At 43.9% G+C, this 24,343-nt stretch overlaps 1 protein-coding gene across 1 annotated transcript; it reads left to right on the forward strand.

Moving 5' to 3' along the window:
• Positions 1 to 5,029: 5,029 nt before the first annotated feature.
• Positions 5,030 to 23,853, forward strand: trhr2 (thyrotropin releasing hormone receptor 2; the record flags this gene model as incomplete). Its single annotated transcript, XM_079502375.1, has 6 exons — positions 5,030 to 5,415; positions 6,607 to 6,739; positions 8,237 to 8,388; positions 13,386 to 13,527; positions 22,771 to 23,068; positions 23,834 to 23,853. 6 exons carry the CDS (start codon positions 5,030 to 5,032, stop codon positions 23,851 to 23,853), a joined length of 1,131 nt encoding a protein of 376 aa, XP_079358501.1.
• Between the last annotated feature and the right edge of the window lie 490 nt (positions 23,854 to 24,343).

Consider the following 24,343-nt stretch of genomic DNA (forward strand, 5'->3'; position numbering starts at 1 on the left):
TAGAAATACTCTGACTGTTAGGCTTACAAGTAAAAGTCTGGAATTCAAAATGTAGGCTACTTGAGTAAAAGTACAAAAGTATTGGCATCAAAATGTACTTCAAGTACCAAAAGTAAAAGTAGGCTACTCATTTAGCACAATGTCCCATTTCAACTTTTTTCAAATGTCTTTTGATTGTATGATTGTATTTCCAATTTTCATTACAGTCTTACACTTCAACTCTACAACTCGGAGGCAACTAGGCTTATTATATTAATACATTTCAGTTTGTTTTTTTACTTTCATGCTTTTTAAATCGTATGCGTAGGGTAGGCTGCGCATTGACCAAAAGCCATTTGATGAATTGAACAAGGTGGACCCTCTTGTAAACAAGTGTAATGCTTTATTGGGTCGTCCACTCACAGTTAACAGTCTTTGTATTGAGTTGTGCTTGAAATGTACTGTAATTCTGCAAACTGTTAATACATATTTCAATCAATCAATCAATCAATCAATCAATCAATCAATCAATCAATCAATCAATCAATCAATCAAAAGCCATAGCTAATACCTATTGCTAAAGCCTTATTGACCACATGGGGGCGACAAAGGCCCGGCAAAGAAAGCAACAACCCAGCCCTTGGTTTGTGGAAGGAAAGCGCAGGGCGCACTAAAGGCACCGTGACCCTGCGCGCAGTGCGCGGCATAAGGCGCTCTGTAGACAACTGCCATAACATGTATAACCTCTGCAGCTACAATTTGACGGAAACCTGACACAAGGGGGGGAAATACTTACTTAACTATTAAATGCGAAAAATGAGACAAGCTTGAAATTGAAAACACTCATTAAAGCGAAAAAAGTGAGATATTCAAGCTTGAAGAAAGACGTTTTTTGAAGAGATGGTCTGCATGCTCTCCAGTCTGCGTCGCACCTGTCAAGAAAGTGGATAAGTAGGTAGGTAAATATTCTACTTGCAATAATGGTGGATTGGAGGATGACTTTAAATTTATATGCATGTTTAATATTATCTTATAGCCTACTTTATACAGTCGCCGAGTTGCCTATACCACTGTATAGCCTAGCCTTGGGTCAATATAGTCACAGAGTTCTTTGATCGATTCTGACATGTGTAGGCATATGCACATCGATTAAAATGACTTGATCCAAGGCTATAGCCTATAGCTAAAGCAGATTTACAAGGAAGATATCAATTGATATTGATATCATTGATATTGCCATTGTGCATATCCCCATGTGCAAAACAAAAGCAAATCAAAATAAAGAATTGATAAAGACAATAAGAAAGAAAGAAAGAAAGAAATAAATTGTTTAAAATAGAAAGAATGAAATGTTAGTGGCAGTTGTCCCTCTCCAGCTGGACTGCCCCAGTGCACCAAACATTCTTTGTTTTCAAATTGAACAGCAGCAGAAGACACACTGACACACGCCATGTGTGCTTGTTTCCATTTTAGTGTCTGTGAGTGTTATATGGTTCTCTGGCTGGCTATGATGTCTGTAGTCTGTTCATCCTTCTGGTTTCTGGTCTGTGTCCGTCGTTTTCCCTCTCTGCTTCTCACGCTGTCTGTCTCTCACACGCATGCGTGCGCGCACGCACGCGTACGCACACACACACACACACACACACACACACACACACACACACACAATGCTCACTGCAGTGCTCAGATCACTTTCTGGATGTTTAAGGCTATCACATATACTCACATCACATAGTGACATCTGCTGAAGTTATTCAAACGTGAAAGGAGAGAGAAGCGCTTATTAAAGTACTTGTCAGTCAAGCTTGAGTTGTTGCCTGCCCTACATTATATAGAGTATAGACGTTTGATGTTGCAGAGCAAAATAGGCCTTTCAGTATATTGATGTAGCATTAGGGGGCTGGCAGTTGAAAAGCTTTTACAGAGAGATTGCCAACACAACAAAGCCCTGCATGAATTGAAGGTATCCCTAGTGTAGCGGATATACCAAAGGATGCTGTGCAGCGTGATGTGGTAAAAAGAGATGATACATTTGAGTCTCTCTCTCTCTCTCTCTCTCTCTCTCTCTCTCTCTCTGTATAAAGAAAATAACTAACATTACAAATTGCATCAACCAAAGAAACAAAACATACAATTTCTTGACAGATGTTTTCCTTTTTTTGTTCTGAGGGGTGCTAGCTCCTCCTACAGTATATGCCCAGCTTTGTGTGTCTATCAGCCTGCATGGGCACACTTGAACTTCCAATGCGCGGCCAAAGGAAGCTGTCTGTCGGGGTCTCTTCCGGGTTTTTAGACAGCTGGTGGATGGAAATGAAGCTCCACCCACACGGCCGAATGCCGCTGGGGCAAGCTTTTCCGGGAATCTGGCCCGACGCGGTAATCTGCCGCGTGGGTGGAGCTTCATTTCCATCCACCAGCTGTCTAAAAACCCGGAAATGACGCTGGCAGACAGCTTCTTCTGTCCGCGCATGGAATCTTATAGGTGTGCCCCAGACCCTGTGACTATGTGTAGTGTACCCGCGGAATGTGATGATTTGATTGGCTGAGCACGGAATGTGATGATGTATGAGGACCATGTATGATGATAAGAGCGCCCCTCACTTCACACAAGTGTGATTTTTGTAAAAACTGTTACCCCAGCAACACACTTGTAACACAGTGTAATTGAAGTGTGCATGAGATCTGCCCCATACCAACTATAGCCTAAATTGTAGATTGTGTGTGGAATGGAAGGGGTATAGTTGATGCAGTCTGACTGATTGTGGAGATAAATTACTTTTACTTATTTGCCCACCTTCATTTATTAGAGGCAGTGTTCAGGAGGGGAGATCCAATATCGCTCAACTCCTAGCCTATACAAGTGAAAGATCAACAGAAGTCAGCAACAGTTTCATTTGACAGAGTCAACATGCGGTTAATTGCTTTTCAGCACAACCTGAAATAGTCATTCCGCACCATGCATACACAGTAGGCTAGCACAAGTACCAATAGGATACTGCAAAATTAGATAGAATATTGTCCATTCCACTGTAAAGTAGTATAGTATATACTTAAACATCACATTTTCAGCAGTTTTCTTAATGCTAAAAGTTTGTCATCGTATGACACACACTAGGGATGCTCCGATCAGGTTTTTTGGGACCGATCATCGATTACGATACCGATACTGATCTTGTGAAATGTTGCAAATTTTAATATTTCCAAAATGATTATATGTATGTCAAAACCCACGTCAAAACTGTTCCTGTGTGTGTGGGGAGTAAGGGGAGAATGTTTAGGCCTGTCACAAAAATGCTAAATGATTTTATAGGCTACTATATATCTGATTTAAATGGTGTAAAAGATCAGTTTCTCCAGATATCGGCCGATATGGCCGATCACCGATCGCTGGCCGATTATCGGAGCATCTCTAACACACACATTTCTTTGTTTTTAACACTTTTTTATTTACCTTGTGTGACACAGACAGTACATTGTAGATTGGCTATTTTCAGAGCGTAACACCCTATATAGCCTAGCGCAACTAAACATAAAATGACTTGTCCTTTAGTTCTACTGGATCTCTTCTCCACTGGTCCCTCCCTGACATTTTAGTCTATAGTTTGTATTTGCTGACAAAATTGTCAATATATTTAGTCTTAGTCATCATAGCTTAGTGTTTATTTAGTTTTTATTTAGTTTGTCAGTGAAAAAGGGTAGTTGACGAACATTTTTCGTCATAGTTTTTGTCGACGGAATCAACAGTGCAGGCTTTGGCCTCCCTCACCTTGAATGGTGAATCCATCCTTGCACGGACCCACCCTGCATCAGTTTGGTCACAGGCCTCCTCGAATGGCTTGAATGAGGCTCATCATGACATTCTGTAGAGCGGGAGACTGTAAATCTGGGTTTAAACACTTACAGCTCAAAACACAATGCGTTAAGTGATATGTGCAAGCACACATCACTTAACGCATGAGCTATTTTCACTCTGTGTTCACCTCAGAACAACAGCGGGGACACTAGTGGATTCATGTGGTTTATAAGGTCAGGAAGAATAGTGTATGGTGGGGAGGTGTATTGGAGAGAAGATTGTGTATGCTGATGAAACCAGTTTTGGACCAGAGCAAATTGATGGAACGATTCATGCCCCCAAATAATGCATCTTATCTATATTTGCTTGGCAATGGCATCCATCGGGGTCTTCTGCTGTGGCAATGATGTGTAGTTTGTGATTTGTGTTCATGTCCTTTGGGCAAGGCATTCTTTGACTGTTTAGATGGACGTTAACATTTCGTGCACGTGCGTGCATGCGTGCTTGCGCACATGTGTGCGAGCGTGCGAGTGTATCGTCACATTACTGTAAAATCCTGCTACCAAAGCTATACCAAATAGTATTTATGTTTTCAACTTTGCAATTTATTTAACCTATTCTCTTTCTTATTCTTATTCTTATTCTTGTCTCTTTCTAGGTGTATAAATGGATAAAATTTTGGAATAAACAACACAAAAAGAAGCATGAAGGAGGAATGTAGCAATCGAGAAGACACATTCTTTAAATCCTTCACATTGTGATTGCACTTGTAATGTTGTAATGTGTAATGTGTTAGTTTCGATGGATTCAAGCTGCCGTTGAATTGCCACACGTTGGTGTGAACCCAAACGATTCAGGTGGGATTCGACAGATGGGACATTTCAGCTTTGTGAGCCTCATCACGTCATTTTAATCAAATTAATGTAGTCTTCAACGTTTTTTTTATTTTTTATCCCACAATTTTTGTAACCCATTTTTTCACCCGATGCCAATTGCCTAAACTGTAATCCTGGGGGCTACTCTCCCTCTGCCAACCTGGGGAGAGCCCCGAACTGAGCTCATGCTTCTTTCAATGCATGAGGAGTGAGCAGGCCGATTCTTATCACCTGACACCTGACGTAGCGCGTGGAAGGAACACGTTATTCCATCTATAGTTCCTTTCCCCTCCATCAGGCGCCCCGGCTGACCAGGCGGAGGCAGTATTGCCTTCGACAGATTTTTGACAAGAAACAAACAAAAAAAAACGTTCTTGCGGACATGGCGGACAACGAGAGCTCCAGGATGGACACCCCGACGAACATCTCGCTGATTCCCGGCGGCGACGCGGTCCCCGAATCCCTGGAGTACAAGAGCGTGTCCGTGTTCCTGGTCCTGCTGGTGTGCGGATCGGGCATCGTGGGGAACGTCATGGTCGTGCTCGTGGTGCTCACGTCGCGACACATGAGGACGCCCACCAACTGCTACCTGGTCAGCCTGGCCATCGCGGACCTCACGGTGCTCGTGGCGGCCGGGCTGCCCAACATCTCCGACAGCCTGAACGGCACGTGGGTGTTTGGACACGCCGGCTGCCTCGGAATCACGTACCTCCAGTACCTGGGCATCAACGTGTCGTCGTGCTCCATCACCGCCTTCACCGTGGAGAGGTGACGTATACTGTACTGTAGGGCTAGTGGTGTAAAGTAACCCAGTACATTTAGTCAAGTACAAGTTTTACATTATTTTACTTTACTGGAGTATTTCCAATTGGCAGTACTTTTACTTCAATCCATTACATCTCAGAGGCAAATACCTGGTTTCCAGCCTGATTCGCTTAGGGCACCGGGGCCAGTATTTTGTTGGGGGCCCAATTTAAAAAAAACAGCCAATGAAAGCCCCCAGGAGCACTTCTCAGGGCCTGAAACCCAGTATCACGCAGTCCAGTTTCCCTGAAGAGCCCCCACTGGCCCAATGGCTAATTTGGCCAATCATGGCGTTCTGTGATTTGTTTTGTCACGAATCACGGAATGCAGCGAATCAAAACATACATTTAACCACTTCAGCCCTTCAGCAGCCATTTGAAAATAGCCGATCTACAAGCTACAGTACAGTACCAAACGTAATAGTTATCATGCAGAATAGACCATTTCACAGTCATAGCATAATGATAGGGCTTTTTTTTTATTATCCTCGCCAGGCCCGGAATGGCCGAATGCAAAAGATTATGTTATGCCAAGGAAGAACTGCCGACCCAGTTATTTCAATTGGCTTCACTTCTGCCCATAGGGGCCGCCACAAATGCGAACAGTTGCACCGTCTGTCATACAAACTGTATTTCCCCTACTGCTTCCTCATGTCCAGATGGCTGCTGCACCCCATACAACTGACACAGCCCTGGGTATGCAACCCGGCCTGGCGGGGATCTGCGCTCAGAGGAGCGCACTTTTCTAGTTACTCCATGTGCTTGTAGCATGCTTGTGCATGTAGCTTAACGGTTAAATAATTATATACCAGTCAATATATACAGTATCAGTCAATGTATGTTTTGTATATTATCTAAAGCTGTATCAAATAATTGTAGGGATGTAAAAAGTGCAATATTTGCCTCTGAGATGGAAAGGAGACTACATAAATGTAGGTGCTTTTCAGTTTTGATAGTTTGATAGGTATACTTTCCACCGTTATATCGTAAAGTTGTACAAAATAGATTAAAATACACTACCGTAACACATTGTTTACAGCACAACATTTGCTACACATCGGTGAACTTCACCTTTCAGTTGAAGTGCTAGCGCATGACATGAACCTAATTGGCTCTCATTGTATTGCAACAAAGCCTTTGCTGTGTCCCTCTGCAGGTACATAGCTATCTGCCATCCAATCAGGGCCCAGACGGTGTGCACAGTCTCCCGGGCCAAGCGGATCATCACCGCTGTTTGGATCATCACCTGCGTCTACTGCATGCTCTGGTTTTTCCTGGTTGATATTCAGGTCAGAGTTTGTATATTTATTTGATTATTTGTTTATGTATTTATTTATTCCTACCTACCTGTTGGCATTTCCAAAAATAAACCACAGTAAATGCCTGCGAGGGATTTGGATGGTTGGTGTGATTACAGCATAAAGATTGATTAGGGTATTTCTAGGCATGTGCCGATGAGACATTTTGGCCGATATCAATATCCGATATAATTAATTGCCGTTATGGCCGATAACCGATATTACCGATGTCGATATGATCTCATTCTGTATTGAATGTTTTTTTCTATTCTGAAAAAACATGTAACAGGGTGTCTGCACTGCAGGCTTAGGCAAGTCAGATTTAACTTAAATACCTTTATATTTAATATTGTGAGCTTGTAGATCTGTTCAAGCTGTTACTTTGGGCTTGTTTATCTGTAAAGACAGACCGATTAATCGGTCTGATTGATTAATCGAACCAATGCCAATTAATCTAAAAACAACTCAAATCGGCCGATACCGATGTGTTTGCCGATTAATCTCCCATCTCTAGGTATTTCGTATTTGTCTTAGCTCCTGCCCCCATGCCATGAACAACAAGAATGCCCCGTATTTACCTCCTTTAATCATTTGTATTGCAGTGTTTCAATAGCCGTTTTATTGGTGCCTTCTTTTCTAATCTTTAAGCAACCCTGAGCTCAGGAAAGTCACTACACACAAACAATAAAACAAAATGTAACATATGTCAATGTGATTGTGACAAGTGACCTGTCTGTGTTACATTTAGGTATATTGGACACTGACTTAAGTACTGTTACTTTTACTTTACTGGAGTATTTAAACATTTCAGTACTTTTACTTCTACTCCACTACATTTCAAATATTATACTTTTACTCCACTGCAATTATTTGAAAACTGTAGTTACTAGTTACTTTGTAGAGTTTGATTATTATTACAAAACATACATTAACCAAGTCAGCCCTATATACATTTCGGCCATTTGAAAAACTATTTTATACATTTTATACATTTGAAGACTTGTGAAACTGGACATTCTGCATAGTTAATACTTTCTACTTTTTGTACCTTAATTACATTTTGATGCTTTGTACTTTTTACTCATGAAGTACATTTTGAATTCCAGACTTTTACTTGTAAAGGGCGACTCACACGGTCGCAACAGATTGATGTAAGCTTGTTGTATGAGATGTATGCTTGTTGTAAGCTCTTAATGCATTTCCAATGGGAGTCACATGGTTTGACACAACATTTGTGTTGTATGAGGGGGAGGGGGGCAGTCGAAACACAGCCGAAAGCCATACAACAGCTTGTTGTGTTGTATCAAACCATGTGACTTCCATTGGAAATGCATTTGGGCGGCCATGACACTTACAACATTCATACAACAAGCATGCATCAATGTTTTAAAGGTGTGAGTGAGGCCTAACAAAGCATCTCTATTGCAGTATTGATACTTTAACTTAAGTATAAGCAAAACAATTGAGTACTTTTTCCATTGCATTCAGGTGAGCCAGGATGGACACGTGCAGTGTGGCTACAAGGTGAAGCGAGAGCTCTATCTGCCCATCTACCTCATCGACTTCACCATCTTCTATGTCATCCCACTGCTGCTGGCCATCGTGCTGTATGGCCTCATAGCGCGAGTCCTCTACCTCAGGTATACCTACTGTAGTCTGTTCTGGCTGCAGAATGAACGAGAATAGAGATACCTTTAGGAAAGTCATTGTTATCATCATCATCATCATCATCATCATACTATAATTAACCAAATGTCTGAATGTGTGTCTGAATGTGTGTCAGAAACACTGCCGTATCTCCTCACTGCCTGCACCAATCACTCCCACTTTTCACACAGGCATTGACCATAATAATATGGAGGTCTTAACAAAGCCCTTTTTTCAATTTAACAAATTATAGATTAATAATGAATGTATTAGTGAATTAAAACGCACCCAGGGTACCCCCCACGGCCACAAGGGGGGGTGCAATATCTCACAACGGGTAATTTATGTACGTCCACCCTGATTTTTGAGTGGCGCCAGCCCCTCCTATACATGTTTAATGTTTGTCTTTAGTTCAATGTTTGTTTTGTAAACGCCATTGACAATGAAGGGACAATTTACGTCATAATGTGCCTCATTACGTCATAGTGTCTCTTTTTTTTTAAACGTATAATTTTCATCCCACGATTTTGTAACCCATTTTTCACCCCTGTGTCAATTATCTAATGTGATCCTGGGCTCTACACACCCTCCGCCAACCTGGGGAGAGCAACGAGCTTCCTTCATGCATGAGTGTCCAAGTCGCTCCCCCATATTGTCTCTTTATTGTTATTGGCGTTTAATGTTTGTGTTGGCACTGTTTGTTTTACATCACCATTACATCACCTAATCAACATGAGTCAGACTTTAATATATTAGCGCCCCTCACTTCACACGTGTGATTTTTGAGTGGTGCAAACCACTCCAATAACCAGCTTTGTCTGTACCCGTGTACCCGTGTGTGTACCTGTGTACCTGTGTACCTGTACGTGGCCCCACGTACAGGTGAGCATGGTTGCTATGGTTAGTGTGTGACGTCACTGCACCACTCAGTTCACACGGGTGTGATTTTTTTTAAACAATGGGCTTGATGGATCAAATAAGCCAAGTGCAGTCTTTCTCTAATGTAATGAATGGTCTTTGACAGCAACTCAATTTTGATTTAGTTTTAGTCGTAGTTTAGTCCTCGGGGGAAAAAAAGTATTTTGGCGGGCCTCTGTGGCGTCGTAATGGCTGATTTTACATTTAGTTGCATGCTGAAAATTGATGATCTACAAGCTCAAAAAAACATGTGACGCGTTGTGAGCTTGTAGATCTGCTATTTTCAGAGCGCAACCAAACACATTAAAATTACTTGTATTTTCTACTGATCTCTCCCTCCCTCAGCTCTGACATTTTAGTCTAGTTTTTATTTGTTGACGAAATTGTCAATATATTCAGTCTTAGTTTTAGTCATCGTAGCGTAGTTTTCATTTAGTTTTTGTCAGTGAAAAAAGGTAGTCGACGAACATTTTCCGTCATAGTTTTAGTAGACGAAATCAACACTCTTGTCCTAATGGCAAAACAGAAGGAGACCCAAGGCACTCTGTTGCAGTCCAGTATAAAACAGAAGGAGACCCAAGGCTCTCTGGTGCAGTCCAGTATAAAACAGAAGGAGACCCAAGGCACTCTGTTGCAGTCCAGTATAAAACAGAAGGAGACCCAAGGCTCTCTGGTGCAGTCCAGTATAAAACAGAAGGAGACCCAAGGCACTCTGTTGCAGTCCAGTATAAAACAGAAGGAGACCCAAGGCACTCTGTTGCAGTCCAGTATAAAACAGAAGGAGACCCAAGGCTCTCTGGTGCAGTCCAGTATAAAACAGAAGGAGACCCAAGGCTCTCTGGTGCAGTCCAGTATAAAACAGAAGGAGACCCAAGGCACTCTGTTGCAGTCCAGTATAAAACAGAAGGAGACCCAAGGCACTCTGTTGCAGTCCAGTATAAAACAGAAGGAGACCCAAGGCTCTCTGGTGCAGTCCAGTATAAAACAGAAGGAGACCCAAGGCTCTCTGGTGCAGTCCAGTATAAAACAGAAGGAGACCCAAGGCTCTCTGGTGCAGTCCAGTATAAAACAGAAGGAGACCCAAGGCTCTCTGGTGCAGTCCAGTATAAAACAGAAGGAGACCCAAGGCTCTCTGGTGCAGTCCAGTATAAAACAGAAGGAGACCCAAGGCTCTCTGGTGCAGTCCAGTATAAAACAGAAGGAGACCCAAGGCACTCTGTTGCAGTCCAGTATAAAACAGAAGGAGACCCAAGGCTCTCTGGTGCAGTCCAGTATAAAACAGAAGGAGACCCAAGGCTCTCTGGTGCAGTCCAGTATAAAACAGAAGGAGACCCAAGGCTCTCTGGTGCAGTCCAGTATAAAACAGAAGGAGACCCAAGGCTCTCTGGTGCAGTCCAGTATAAAACAGAAGGAGACCCAAGGCACTCTGGTGCAGTCCAGTATAAAACAGAAGGAGACCCAAGGCTCTCTGGTGCAGTCCAGTATAAAACAGAAGGAGACCCAAGGCTCTCTGGTGCAGTCCAGTATAAAACAGAAGGAGACCCAAGGCTCTCTGGTGCAGTCCAGTATAAAACAGAAGGAGACCCAAGGCTCTCTGGTGCAGTCCAGTATAAAACAGAAGGAGACCCAAGGCTCTCTGGTGCAGTCCAGTATAAAACAGAAGGAGACCCAAGGCTCTCTGGTGCAGTCCAGTATAAAACAGAAGGAGACCCAAGGCTCTCTGGTGCAGTCCAGTATAAAACAGAAGGAGACCCAAGGCTCTCTGGTGCAGTCCAGTATAAAACAGAAGGAGACCCAAGGCTCTCTGGTGCAGTCCAGTATAAAACAGAAGGAGACCCAAGGCTCTCTGGTGCAGTCCAGTATAAAACAGAAGGAGACCCAAGGCTCTCTGGTGCAGTCCAGTATAAAACAGAAGGAGACCCAAGGCTCTCTGGTGCAGTCCAGTATAAAACAGAAGGAGACCCAAGGCTCTCTGGTGCAGTCCAGTATAAAACAGAAGGAGACCCAAGGCTCTCTGGTGCAGTCCAGTATAAAACAGAAGGAGACCCAAGGCTCTCTGGTGCAGTCCAGTATAAAACAGAAGGAGACCCAAGGCTCTCTGGTGCAGTCCAGTATAAAACAGAAGGAGACCCAAGGCTCTCTGGTGCAGTCCAGTATAAAACAGAAGGAGACCCAAGGCACTCTGGTGCAGTCCAGTATAAAACAGAAGGAGACCCAAGGCTCTCTGGTGCAGTCCAGTATAAAACAGAAGGAGACCCAAGGCTCTCTGGTGCAGTCCAGTATAAAACAGAAGGAGACCCAAGGCTCTCTGGTGCAGTCCAGTATAAAACAGAAGGAGACCCAAGGCTCTCTGGTGCAGTCCAGTATAAAACAGAAGGAGACCCAAGGCTCTCTGGTGCAGTCCAGTATAAAACAGAAGGAGACCCAAGGCTCTCTGGTGCAGTCCAGTATAAAACAGAAGGAGACCCAAGGCTCTCTGGTGCAGTCCAGTATAAAACAGAAGGAGACCCAAGGCTCTCTGGTGCAGTCCAGTATAAAACAGAAGGAGACCCAAGGCTCTCTGGTGCAGTCCAGTATAAAACAGAAGGAGACCCAAGGCTCTCTGGTGCAGTCCAGTATAAAACAGAAGGAGACCCAAGGCTCTCTGGTGCAGTCCAGTATAAAACAGAAGGAGACCCAAGGCTCTCTGGTGCAGTCCAGTATAAAACAGAAGGAGACCCAAGGCTCTCTGGTGCAGTCCAGTATAAAACAGAAGGAGACCCAAGGCTCTCTGGTGCAGTCCAGTATAAAACAGAAGGAGACCCAAGGCTCTCTGGTGCAGTCCAGTATAAAACAGAAGGAGACCCAAGGCTCTCTGGTGCAGTCCAGTATAAAACAGAAGGAGACCCAAGGCTCTCTGGTGCAGTCCAGTATAAAACAGAAGGAGACCCAAGGCTCTCTGGTGCAGTCCAGTATAAAACAGAAGGAGACCCAAGGCTCTCTGGTGCAGTCCAGTATAAAACAGAAGGAGACCCAAGGCTCTCTGGTGCAGTCCAGTATAAAACAGAAGGAGACCCAAGGCTCTCTGGTGCAGTCCAGTATAAAACAGAAGGAGACCCAAGGCTCTCTGGTGCAGTCCAGTATAAAACAGAAGGAGACCCAAGGCTCTCTGGTGCAGTCCAGTATAAAACAGAAGGAGACCCAAGGCTCTCTGGTGCAGTCCAGTATAAAACAGAAGGAGACCCAAGGCTCTCTGGTGCAGTCCAGTATAAAACAGAAGGAGACCCAAGGCTCTCTGGTGCAGTCCAGTATAAAACAGAAGGAGACCCAAGGCTCTCTGGTGCAGTCCAGTATAAAACAGAAGGAGACCCAAGGCTCTCTGGTGCAGTCCAGTATAAAACAGAAGGAGATTCCAAGGCACTCTGGTGCAGTCCAGTATAAAAGGCCTTTATTTAAATGGCATCAGCTAAGCAAAGAGCATTAAAAGAAACGACGTCGTTCTATTAATGCTCTTTGCCTGGCAGCTGCTGCCATTTAAATAAAGGCCTTTTATACTGGACTGCAACAGAGTGCCTTGGAATCTCCTTCTGTTTTGCCATTATTGAACCCTCGCCAACGAGCACCTGTTTACAGTTTTTGAGTGGTGTAAACCACTCCTACAACTGGCTTTGTTAGTTTACGTGTCTGTCCGTACCAAAAAAAATCACACCCGTGTGAACTGAGTGGTGTAAGGTCTGTATGACGTAATGAAATCATGTCTGACGTAATGAAATCACACCCGGGTGAACAGGGTGAACATAGCAACCATGCTCATTTTTTATGCACAAAAAAGCCAGTTGTAGGAGTGGTTTACACCACTCAAAAAATGAGCATGGTTGCTATGGTCACCCAGTTCACACGGGTGTGATTTCATTACGTCAGACATTACGTCAGACCACAGCTGATCAGTCTATATAAGACCTTACACCACTCAGTACACACGGGTGTGATTTTTTTTATAACAACACAGACCGCGGCAGCGCTTCCTCTTCTCTGTATTCAACTCATATCCTAATGCTTGGATACTGCCCCCCCCCCCCCTCCCGCCTAACAGTCCTCTGCCGAGCCACCCAGACGGCGGCACCATCACCGCTGGTACGACCACACTTCATCGCAGCTGCCGAGAACGGGCCGAGTCAGGGAAGGGGCCGGGTCAGCAGAGCCGTCCGAAGAGTGCTCTGTCATCAAGGAAACAGGTAGCCTACATTGGGAATTCTGTATTAGGAATAACTCCTTGAGATGTATACCCAGTGGTGGAAAAAGCACTCGCATGTTTTACTGAAGTAAAAGTAGCAACACTGCAGTGCAATATAGAAATGCTCTGTTACCAGTAAATTCAAAATGTACTTGAGTAAAAGTACGAAAGTATTGGCATCAAAATGTGGTTTGATTGATTGATTGATTAATTTATTAACAGATTGGAGAATTACAGTACATTTCAAGCACAACTCAATACAATACTGTTAGTGTTAACTGTGGACGTAACACCATAAAGTATTACACTTGTTTACAATAGGGCCCACCATGTTCAATTCATCATAACAATTAGAGACGTACAAATATACTCTATATAGCCAAAAACAGGAAATCATCATAGAGGATGTAAAAAAGGGAAAAAAACAAACAAATACAGTTAGGGGGGAAAAAGTGGTGGGTGGGGGATTCATGTTTTACGGGGGCCAGTTTCAAATTGCAGCTGTCCATAGGTGCCCTTTGAGCGGTTTTGAAGGAGTCAAGGGATTCGCATGTCTTAATGACAGTTGGTAGGGCATTCCACATTTTGGTGGCATAGGTACGAAATTAATTTAGTCCCTTGTTTGTGCCAAATCTGGGTTGCACATGGTTTGTTGAGCTTGCAGGCTAACTTAAAGTACCAAAAGTAAAAGTACTCATGATGCAGAATCTCTCATTTCGCAAGTTTTCAAATGTATACAAATCTTTTGAAAATAGCAGCTCTACAAGCTGACACAATGAGTCACGTTGCGACGCATTGTGAGCTTGTAGCTATTTTCAAATTACCGAAATGTCTAAAGGGCTGAAATGGTTAATGTATATGTTTTGTAATAATAATACAAATCTACAAAGTAACTAAGTAACTAAAGTTTTCAAATAAATGTAGTGGAATAGAAGTAAACATATTGGAAATAACATGCATTTTAAAACTGCTTTTAATATTTAATATCATATTATCCATGTCCCTCAAAGTTATTTCTAATGGTTTGAGCCTCAATCACCACTCGGATATATAGCTCTTGTCATTTCTTTCTGGACTTTGAAAGCAGTTTTAGCTGCAGTACCACAATGTCCTGAGGTGGTGGGGGTGCTGATATGCAATTATTTAATATTTGAGTCATTATAATACTGATATGGGAGCCCCAAAAACACAAAGGAAATTGAAAAAGTTGAATTTTATGTTATAGGTCCTTTAAGTAAAGCACAAATACCTAAAGGTTTTACTTATGTAAATGTACTTAGTTACTTTACTTTACACTGGATGTACCGCCAGGCTGTGAGGTACATTACGTCATCACTGGATGTACCGCCAGGCTGTGAGGTACATTACGTCATCACTGGATGTACCGCCAGGCTGTGAGGTACATTACGTCATCACTGGATGTACCGCCAGGCTGTGAGGTACATTACGTCATCACTGGATGTACCGCCAGGCTGTGAGGTACATTACGTCATCACAATCTCACCCCTTAATTCTTCCTCTTCTCTGTTACCGTTCCATCTCTCTCTTCTTTTTGAGGGGCGCTATATTCAGCTATTAGTGTATATTTTCGTCTTAGGCCTCACTCAGACCTTTACTACATTGCTTTATGCTTGTTGAATGAATGTTGTGTAGTGTCATGGCCGCCCCAATGCATTTCCAATGGGAGTCACATGGTTTGACACAACATTTGTGTTGTATGAGGGGGAGGGGCGCAGTCGAAACACAGCCGAAAGCCATGCATACAACAGCTTGTAGTCCAAAATGTGGACTACAAACCATGTGACTTCCATTGGAAATGCATTGGGGCGGCCATGACACTACACAACATTCCTCCAACAAGCATACAGAAATGCAGTAAAGGTCTGAGTGAGGCCTAACACAAACATTAAATTCCCATTGGCAATGAATGGAGAATTGACGACATGTGTGTCTGAGAAAATCGATCATGATGATGTACGATGATAAGAGCGCCCCTCACTTCACACGGGTGTGATTTATTTTTTATTTTTTTTATATATCTGTCCAGTAATTGTCGTAGAATAGCGTTTGGTCACACTTGACCCATGGCTGGCCTTTGCCTGTGCGCCGTCTGTTGGGGATTGGGAGCCATGATTCCCTCTGTGGCAGAGGGATAGCAGTGGCAATACTCCTGCTATCTATTACCTCAGATAAGTGCCCTTGGGTGACTGTGTGCGAAGCACTCGTGGCCTGGGTGTTATGTGGCTATTAGGGCCTATGTGTGACACCAAAAACATTGCTAACATTGACACACTGCACTACAATATTAGCTTGAGAATCGGTTACTGAAGTTAAGTGGCAGGCAGTAATGGCTTCTTTTCCTTAAACCATTTTGGGCAGGAACCCCTTTTGGTGTTTTGTTATAATTTAGCTATTGAAAAATAGCAGATCTACAAGCTCATAGCGCGCCACTCGGTCTGCTATTTTTGAAAAATCGTTAAAATGTGATCATTGAATATATATTTCAGAGCGAACATTTTTAACTAAAATATTTGCTTCTGGGGGGTCCCTGGAACAACATATTTTGAGATGGTGGTCCGTGGCCCAATAGAGCTAATTCTGGGGGTCCTTGACATGAAAAAGGTTGAGCACAACTGACATACAGTAGAAACATGTTCTTTTCAGAAAACTATTACGATTTAGAAGCCTTTTTTTTAATCACCATCAGTCCAAAATGGGTTAAGGCAACATGGGACGGAAGAGATTTACCTCTGAGAACCCTTCCATCCCAGATTGCAGGCTTTGTCCGTCTCCCTTCAGACGAATTGGGTTCTCTCAGGATAAGCTACCTCTGTATCACTTCACTTCATCAACTGGTCTTGGGGGGATTGGACACGGTATTGGACAAGACGGGAGTAGCTTTGCGAGTGATTATACTGTGGCATTTCATTATAGCATTTTTGACTGAGAAAGGAGAGAGGCCGCACAGCTCGTAGTCACGATGCCATCAAAATCTTTATTTTTCCAACGTTTCGGCAACAAGTTGCCTTCTTCAGGGAAATGACACTGGTGTGCGCTCCTACCTTCCCGTTTGTTCGATTATAGCATTTTTGAAAAGTTGGATTGCTTGTTTCTCAAATTGGACATATTAGCATTATTTGCGGTCGTCATGCAAGGAACTGTAATATCGAAGCATTTGTTTCTCATTTATGGTTTGCCAATGTTCACATTACCGCCACTAGAATAAATGGTGCGACGACCTGAAAGATAAATCCAGTCTGACACTCATTCAAAGGTGCCTCCACTTTCCAGAGAAGAGTCATTGAAATCCTGCACCAGGATTGTGCACCTTACATCTACAATCAATTCAACTTTCTGCAATCTATTTGAAGAGGGTCAGGTTGTTTGTGAATATAAGTGTGCTGTGCGCGCGCGTGTCTGGAGCTAATCTCTCAAACTGTTGGAACGATCATTGACAGATTTATTGCGCCAGTAGGCTAAAGAAGGATTTATTTTAACTAGGGCTGTCAAAGATTAAAATGTTTTAATCTGATTAATCACAGCTTAAAAAATTATTCATCATGACTAATGTAAAAAGAATAAGCCATGTTATTCTGTATATTGTTGGGAATGGAATGATAAATGTCAGAAGGGCAGGCCGCAGGCGTATAGGCTACATACGCACGTATGTATTATTCTTTATAACAAATCCAGTGTGGTAGGATGGTATTATAACAATGTTTTATACATCTAAATATTGTACATTCATTTTATAATCAGATCGGGTTGAAACCTTGCTCAGATTTGGAGTCATATGTCATAGATACTGTATATTACAAACGAGAATGATTAATTAATTAAGCGTTAGTTGTAAATTAAACAATTTTTACAACTGTAGATCGATATATATTCAGTTAAGGTGAATGTAGATCAGAATAAGTCTTCCATAAAACACTGTAGTCACCCACGCGCGCATGCACACACACACACCCACGCGTGCACCCACGCGTGCACGCACGCGTGCACGCACGCACGCACGCACGCACACACGCACACACGCACACACACACACACACACACACACCGATCGATTTGCTGGATAAGCGCATAAGGTATGCCTCCTACAGCTTTGAAACCACTGAAGTATATAACCATATAATTTTATTCTTCCACCCTTAAATCTGTCCTGTGTTTGTTTCAGAGACAACATCTATAATGAAAAGAGCGAATAGCATCTGGTGGTGCAATTCCGTCCACTGACACACCCACGCATGCACACAGTCTGATCTAGGTTTAGTGTTAGCCCCTCTCGGCACCCCCGTAAACATCCAAATGTCATAAACTTTACGGGGGTGCCGAGAGGGGCTAGTTTAGTGTATGATATACCAACACGGTGACGTCCCAGGGACCATATAGCCTTTTGTCTCCTGGCATTAGGAGGTCTCCGAGATTGAATGAATAGGCCTGACGGATGATCATATCATCCCACTATACCTTTTTCATATCATGGCCCATGGCATATATTTTCTAATAGGCTAATGAGTGACATTTTGGGGGTCCTTGACATGAAAACGTTTGGGAACCACATATACAAAAAGGAGCCATGACGGTTTGAGGTGGACACAGTATGAAGCTATAGTTATACTTGGTTATGGGGCGCTCAGGTGCACAGCGCAGGGGTAAGTACCTGTCCACCACCACAGAGTCATGGGATCTGCTATTTTCAAAAGCTTTTTATACATTTGAAAACTTGAATTGGGACATTCTGCATAATGGGTACTTTTACTTTAGGTACTTTAAGTACATTTTGAATTCCAGACTTTTACTTGTAACAGAGTATTTCTTTTTTATATTGCAGTATTGATACTTTTAAATGTTTTTTTTGTGGCTTTCGCCTTTATTTTATATATTTTATGGAGGGACAGACAGTAGGCTGACAGGAAATGGGGAGAGAGATGGGGGGAAGACATGCAGTAAAGGCCGTCGGGATCGGGAGTCGAACCCGCGGCACACTGCCAGACTGGATTACCAGCCAAGGTGCCTGGACCACTGAGCCATGGCCCAGGCCAGTATTGATACTTTTAAGTAAAACATTTGAGTACTTTTTCCACCATGGCCTACAAACAGTATGATTGCTTATACCTCTAATTAGTGTTGTAAGCAGATCACATTGCATTTACACTTGACCTCACAAGTCATTATAGAATGCTTTATAATGTGTCATGATTATTGTTATAAAGCATTATGTGTACTTGAGTACAGTTCTTTGTTGTATAAGCAAATTATAAGGCATTATAAGTATAGTATTATCTTACAGTAATTCATTCATATACACGTCCCTTAAAGACATTGCATTGGGGTCTGGGTCTGGGTCTATGTTGGTCTGTGAGTGTGGGCGGTTATGTGTAAGGAAATGCATGCTTGCATGTGTAGCATTGCACGGAAGTGGGGATTGAACCCGGGCCTCCCACTCGCCAGACCAACACGCAACCTACTATGCCAATAGGGCTGAGCCCGATTGGCAGGGCTGTTGCGGGCTGGGTCTTGGCTGAGGGGCTACAATCACCCCCCCCAAGTCTTTGAAGCGCGTCCTTGTGCTTCTCACTTCACACCGCGGACCGCCGCACACGATGTCCCTCATGTCCCTCACGCGAGGATGTCACGCTCCACGTCCTGCCGACTACGCCAGATTGTAGCATTGCGCGGAAGCGGGGATGGAAACCCGGGCCTCCCACTCGCCAGACCATGGCAAAACCTACCGTGCCAATAGGGCTGAGCCCGATTGGCAGGGCTGTTGCGGACTGGGTCTTGGCCGGGGGCTACAATGGCGAGTGGGAGCCCCGGGTTCAATCCCCGCTTCCGCGTAATGTTACAATCTGGCGTAGTCGGCAGGACGTGGACCGTAATATCCTCGTGTGAGGGACATGAGGGACATCGTGTGCGGCGGTCCGCGGTGTGAAGTGAGAAGTGCGAGGACGCGCTTCAAAGACTGGGGGGGTGATTGTAGCCCCCAGCCAAGACCCAGCCCGCAACAGCCCTGCCAATCGGGCTCAGCCCTATTGGCACGGTAGGTTGCGCGTGAGTGGGAGCCCCGGGTTCATTCCCGCTTCCGCGTAATGCTACCATCGCATGTACGCGTGCATGAGCCTCAACGCTCATACGAGAGAGAGAGAGAGCGGGAGAGAGAGAGAGAGAGAAAGAGAGAAGATTCTAATCAATGGGTGTTCAAGGGCTCCATCCAAGAGCCAAAGATTTGCATAATGTGATTTGGGATTTACATTGAAGTGTACTTAACGCTGCAGATGGTTTTTCCACTCTGTTCTTCAATATGCAGCCCACACTGTTTCCATTCGTCTGCCCTCGGGCTGTTTGATAGGCTGATTCAATCTGATATAGTTCGATAAACTTCTGTGTACCAAAGAATGGCGGTTTTACGGTTCGGAGATGAATACAGTGTGCTGTGAGATTAATATACACTTTTAATCTTCAAGACTTTTTTCCTGTCTGTGATCTCCTGAAGTGCACATTCAAGAAGACGGATGGTTATGTTTGGTGTGTGGTGCTGTAGCATTAACCCATTTTGAGCGGGAACCCCTTTTGGTGGTTACATACATTATGTTATAATTTAGCTATTGAAAAATAGCAGATCTACAAGCTCATAGCGCGGCACCGAGTGCCGCGCTATGAACTTGTAGGTCTGCTATTTTTGATTTTTTTTTAAAATGTGCCTCAAATCTTTCAGAAAATTGTCATGATTTAGAAAACATTTTTTTTTAATTTCGACGTCAGGCCTGAATTAGCCTCGGAAACCCAGACGTTTTTATTTCCTGCAGGGAGAAAGGCCTGAATGGGTTAACTAAGGGGTTCAACTTGATATCATTTGCATCTGAACTGAAAAGCAGATCCTTTGGTGAAAACAAACGGATACCGGGACCCTTCCGTTTAATTTCCTCGACGGAGTCCTGTCCTCTTTGTTTGTCGTATCAGAGCCCAGTAAAGCCACTGGTGCATGCACGGTGGTGGCAGTAATAATATGCATATTCAAAATGCCACTCAGATTCTTTCTGTCTCATTATCTCGGCATTGTGATAATTAGAAAACCGCCCTCTCCGCCTCCTCCCTGTTCAATTAACCCATTTTGACCTGAGCTCAGATTCTAAACATCCTGACAGTTTTCTGAAAATGCTATGTTTCTATGTCAGTCGTTCTTCGATTTTTCAAAAATAGCAGACCTACAAGCTCGTAGCGCGCCACTCGGTGGCGCGCTATGAGCTTGTAGATCTGCTATTTTTCAATAGCTAACACCAAAAGGGGTTCCCGCACAAAATGGGTTAAATGCTTTGTTGTGTAGCGATTTTCCCCGTTTTAATCTACTTGCTGAGGTGGCTGTCACCGACTTGCTGCTTGAGGCAGGGGACAGAGAGACCCTTATCTCAAATAGCATTTAGCCGAGGAGAGAGAGAGAGACGTGTGCACGATATGCCGCTATCAACCTGCCTGACTTTTCTTTTTCTGCTGTGATCACAAAACATAGGCAGCAGCTGAGTGAAAGGCAACCATGCTTCAACAACATTATTATGGCACGACGGGGTTGGGGTTTGGTGGGGGAAGCTCTAAAATGTCTGCAGGTGTGAGGGGCGAGGCTGGGTGCGGAGGGGAGAGGAGGAGTGGCGGATAAGGAAGAGAGGTGTGTGGTACTGTTGGGGACTGATAAGGCTAATCACTGAAGACGGGCTTCTATTTCTTCTGTCAGGAATGCCTGAGCTGTCGTCATGGTCACAAAACCAATGGGGGGGGGGGGTTTGGGGGGTGGGCGGGGTAAGGGATGTTGCATTGTTTGTACGAGCACACGCACGCACGCACGCACGCACGCACGCACGCACGCACGCACGCGCACACACACGCACACACACACACACACACACACACACACACACACACACACACACACACACACACACACACACACGTGTACATATGTATGGCACGCACAGCTCATAAGTGTGGGGTACACATTATATCGCCGCATGTAACTGAATTTCCTTCCTTACCGTTTGGTTCCGTTTGATGATGCCAGGGTAGGACATCATCAAACACACCCCCTTGTTTCAGAATCATAACTTTATTGTCACACAATAAAGCATAAAAGGGATAATGACACATACATTGATCTCCATATATGGGAATATACTGATGACCATATTACGTAGTATAGCATACTACTAGGCTAAAAGAGATGTAGGCCTTTGACCAAACACAGCCATTGACTCATTGTGGGAAGGGGCTGTGCACAAACATTGATATACTGTATCTGAGTATCACATTTCACAATAATACCCCACTGGGATCCATGTCTAAACATTTTCCAATATTTTGTATAGGAGTTGAGGTATGACAAGACATTGTTTGACTCTATTGTGCAGATAAATATTATAGTAGCCACTATGCAGTTGTGTAGTCTACCGTTATACGCTATATACGTAGTAATATGCCGTGCTGAATTTTTTGGGGGGAAAAAAGCGTATACCGCCTGCTAATAATTTCATCCATTGACAACGTGCGAGCGTATATAGCCTAAATGTGCACATGTCGCGCAGGGATTCATTATGGTATAGCCTACTATCTGAAAGAACTTAGGCTACAGCACTGCTGCTATGTGTTATACAAGCTGTGAATAGACACATTTATTGACTATTAACTCAGAAGAAACCATCTGGCACAGTTCCACAAGTTCACTTGCGCAGTCACTTATTCACACAGACACCAACTTCAGGGGCTGCTATAATGTCTCATTTGAGATGTCCCGTTGCCTCAAACAATCACGAAGCAAACACAGATAATCAGAGAAATTGCAAAAATGTATCAGACAATATTACACTGGGCTTTGGATGTCACAAATGCTTGCCCCCATATCCAATGCCTGTTAGGGCCATGGATATTGTAATATTGTCATACATATCGCCTTCATAAACTAGCACATTTTGGGCGGGAACCCCTTTTGGTGTTAGCATTATGTTATGCTTTAGCTATTGAAAAATAGCAGATCTACAAGCTCATAGCGCGCCACCGAGTGGCGCGCTACGAGCTTGTAGGTCTGCTATTTTTGAAAAATCGAAGAACGACTGACATAGAAACATAGCTTTTTCAGAAAACTGTCTGCATGTAGAAGACATTTTTAGAATCTGATCTCAGGTCAGAATGGTTTAGATTACATCTGTCTGTGGTTCTCACTGCTGTTCCCCGCTTGCTCTTGTCTCCCCTCCAGGTAACTAAGATGCTAGCCGTGGTGGTGATCCTATTCGCGTTGTTATGGATGCCCTACCGGACTCTGGTTCTGATCAACTCCTTCGTGTCCACGCCCTACCTGGACTCCTGGTTCATCCTGTTTTGTCGGACCTGCATCTACGCGAACAGCGCCATCAACCCGGTGATATACAACGCCATGTCCCAGAAGTTCCGCTCGGCGTTCCGCGGCCTTTACCGCTGCCAGAGACCAGAGGGACACCAGAGGACGCTGTCGTTGATCCGATCCGGCTACAGCACGGTGCGTGACCCGCGTACCGGTACGCCCCCGCCTAACAGAAACGGAACGGACCCAAGGGCCCGTAGAGCGATCCTTAATACCACCACTGGCACAACCTCAGAATGGACGGCCTCTAACGTGGTCGGTGGCGATGAAAAGACCGGGCCGTTTCCTCAAGCAACCGCAGCCAACGGGAGCCAAGACCAAGATCCCGTAGAAACCTCTGCGGATAAGATTTGTACGGATACAAATCCTCCAGCCGATGTTAGGAATCATGTGCTTATAACTGATACCACCACAAACGATGTTAATGGTGTTGTTGCTATTGACCCCTTCAAAACAGGCGATGGGAAATGTGTGGCGTCCACAGAATCAGAATGTATCTCAACCCATCTTAACATATCCTCCTCCTTAAATGACGACGAAGCTAACATGGAACCCATGGAATCTTCATGCACAGAATCATTTATAGTTAATGATAAAGGAGAGAACCAACCCATAGACAACTTCTCATACAATGTCCAGAAAGCTGTCGACTCTGTGGAATCATCCGTAGCCAACGATGGCGGATGTAAAGATCCCATCGACTCCTCTGGTAAAGAGGAGAAGAGAGATACAGAACCCTACCTTGAAGACAACAGAGATCAGACCATGTTAATCACTGGCCCAACACAGAGAAATGAGGAGGGTATGATTCATACTGTGATATAGAAACAAACAGCAGTAGTAGAAATGGCATTTGTCATCGTATAATCATCAATCTTCACTAGTACTCCCCTGTTTTTTTCTCCCTTGATTTTCTCAGGCACACAGTTTATCGTATGATCCCCTGTAGGCTGCAAGGCACATGCAGAGAGGATAACATCTTTCATGTTCAGAGAGCGAGTTAACCACCTAGTCAGCTTTAATGACGTTAATAGATATGATAGGTTAATAATTAATAGATGATGATGATAGAGTAATAATAATTATTTTCTCTCTCCTGTCCGCCTGAATCAAACGAGGTGGCCTCCCAGGTGCAAAACATAGCTTTTTCTAAATGTGTGTGTGTGTGTGTGTGTGTGTGTGTGTGTGTGTGTGTGTGTGTGTGTGTGTGTGTGTGTGTGTGTGTGTGTGTGTGTGTTTTCATCACACACGTGCACACACACACACACACACACAAAAAACATTTAGAAAAAGCTAACACACACACGCACGCACTCGCTCGCACACACACACACACACACACACACACACACACACACACACACACACACACACACACACACACACACACACACACACAGTTCTGATGATTCAGCCCCTCACTCGGCAC

This window comes from Electrona antarctica (assembly GCF_951216825.1).
Source record: "Electrona antarctica genome assembly, chromosome: 5".
NCBI classification, from domain to species: domain Eukaryota; kingdom Metazoa; phylum Chordata; class Actinopteri; order Myctophiformes; family Myctophidae; genus Electrona; species Electrona antarctica.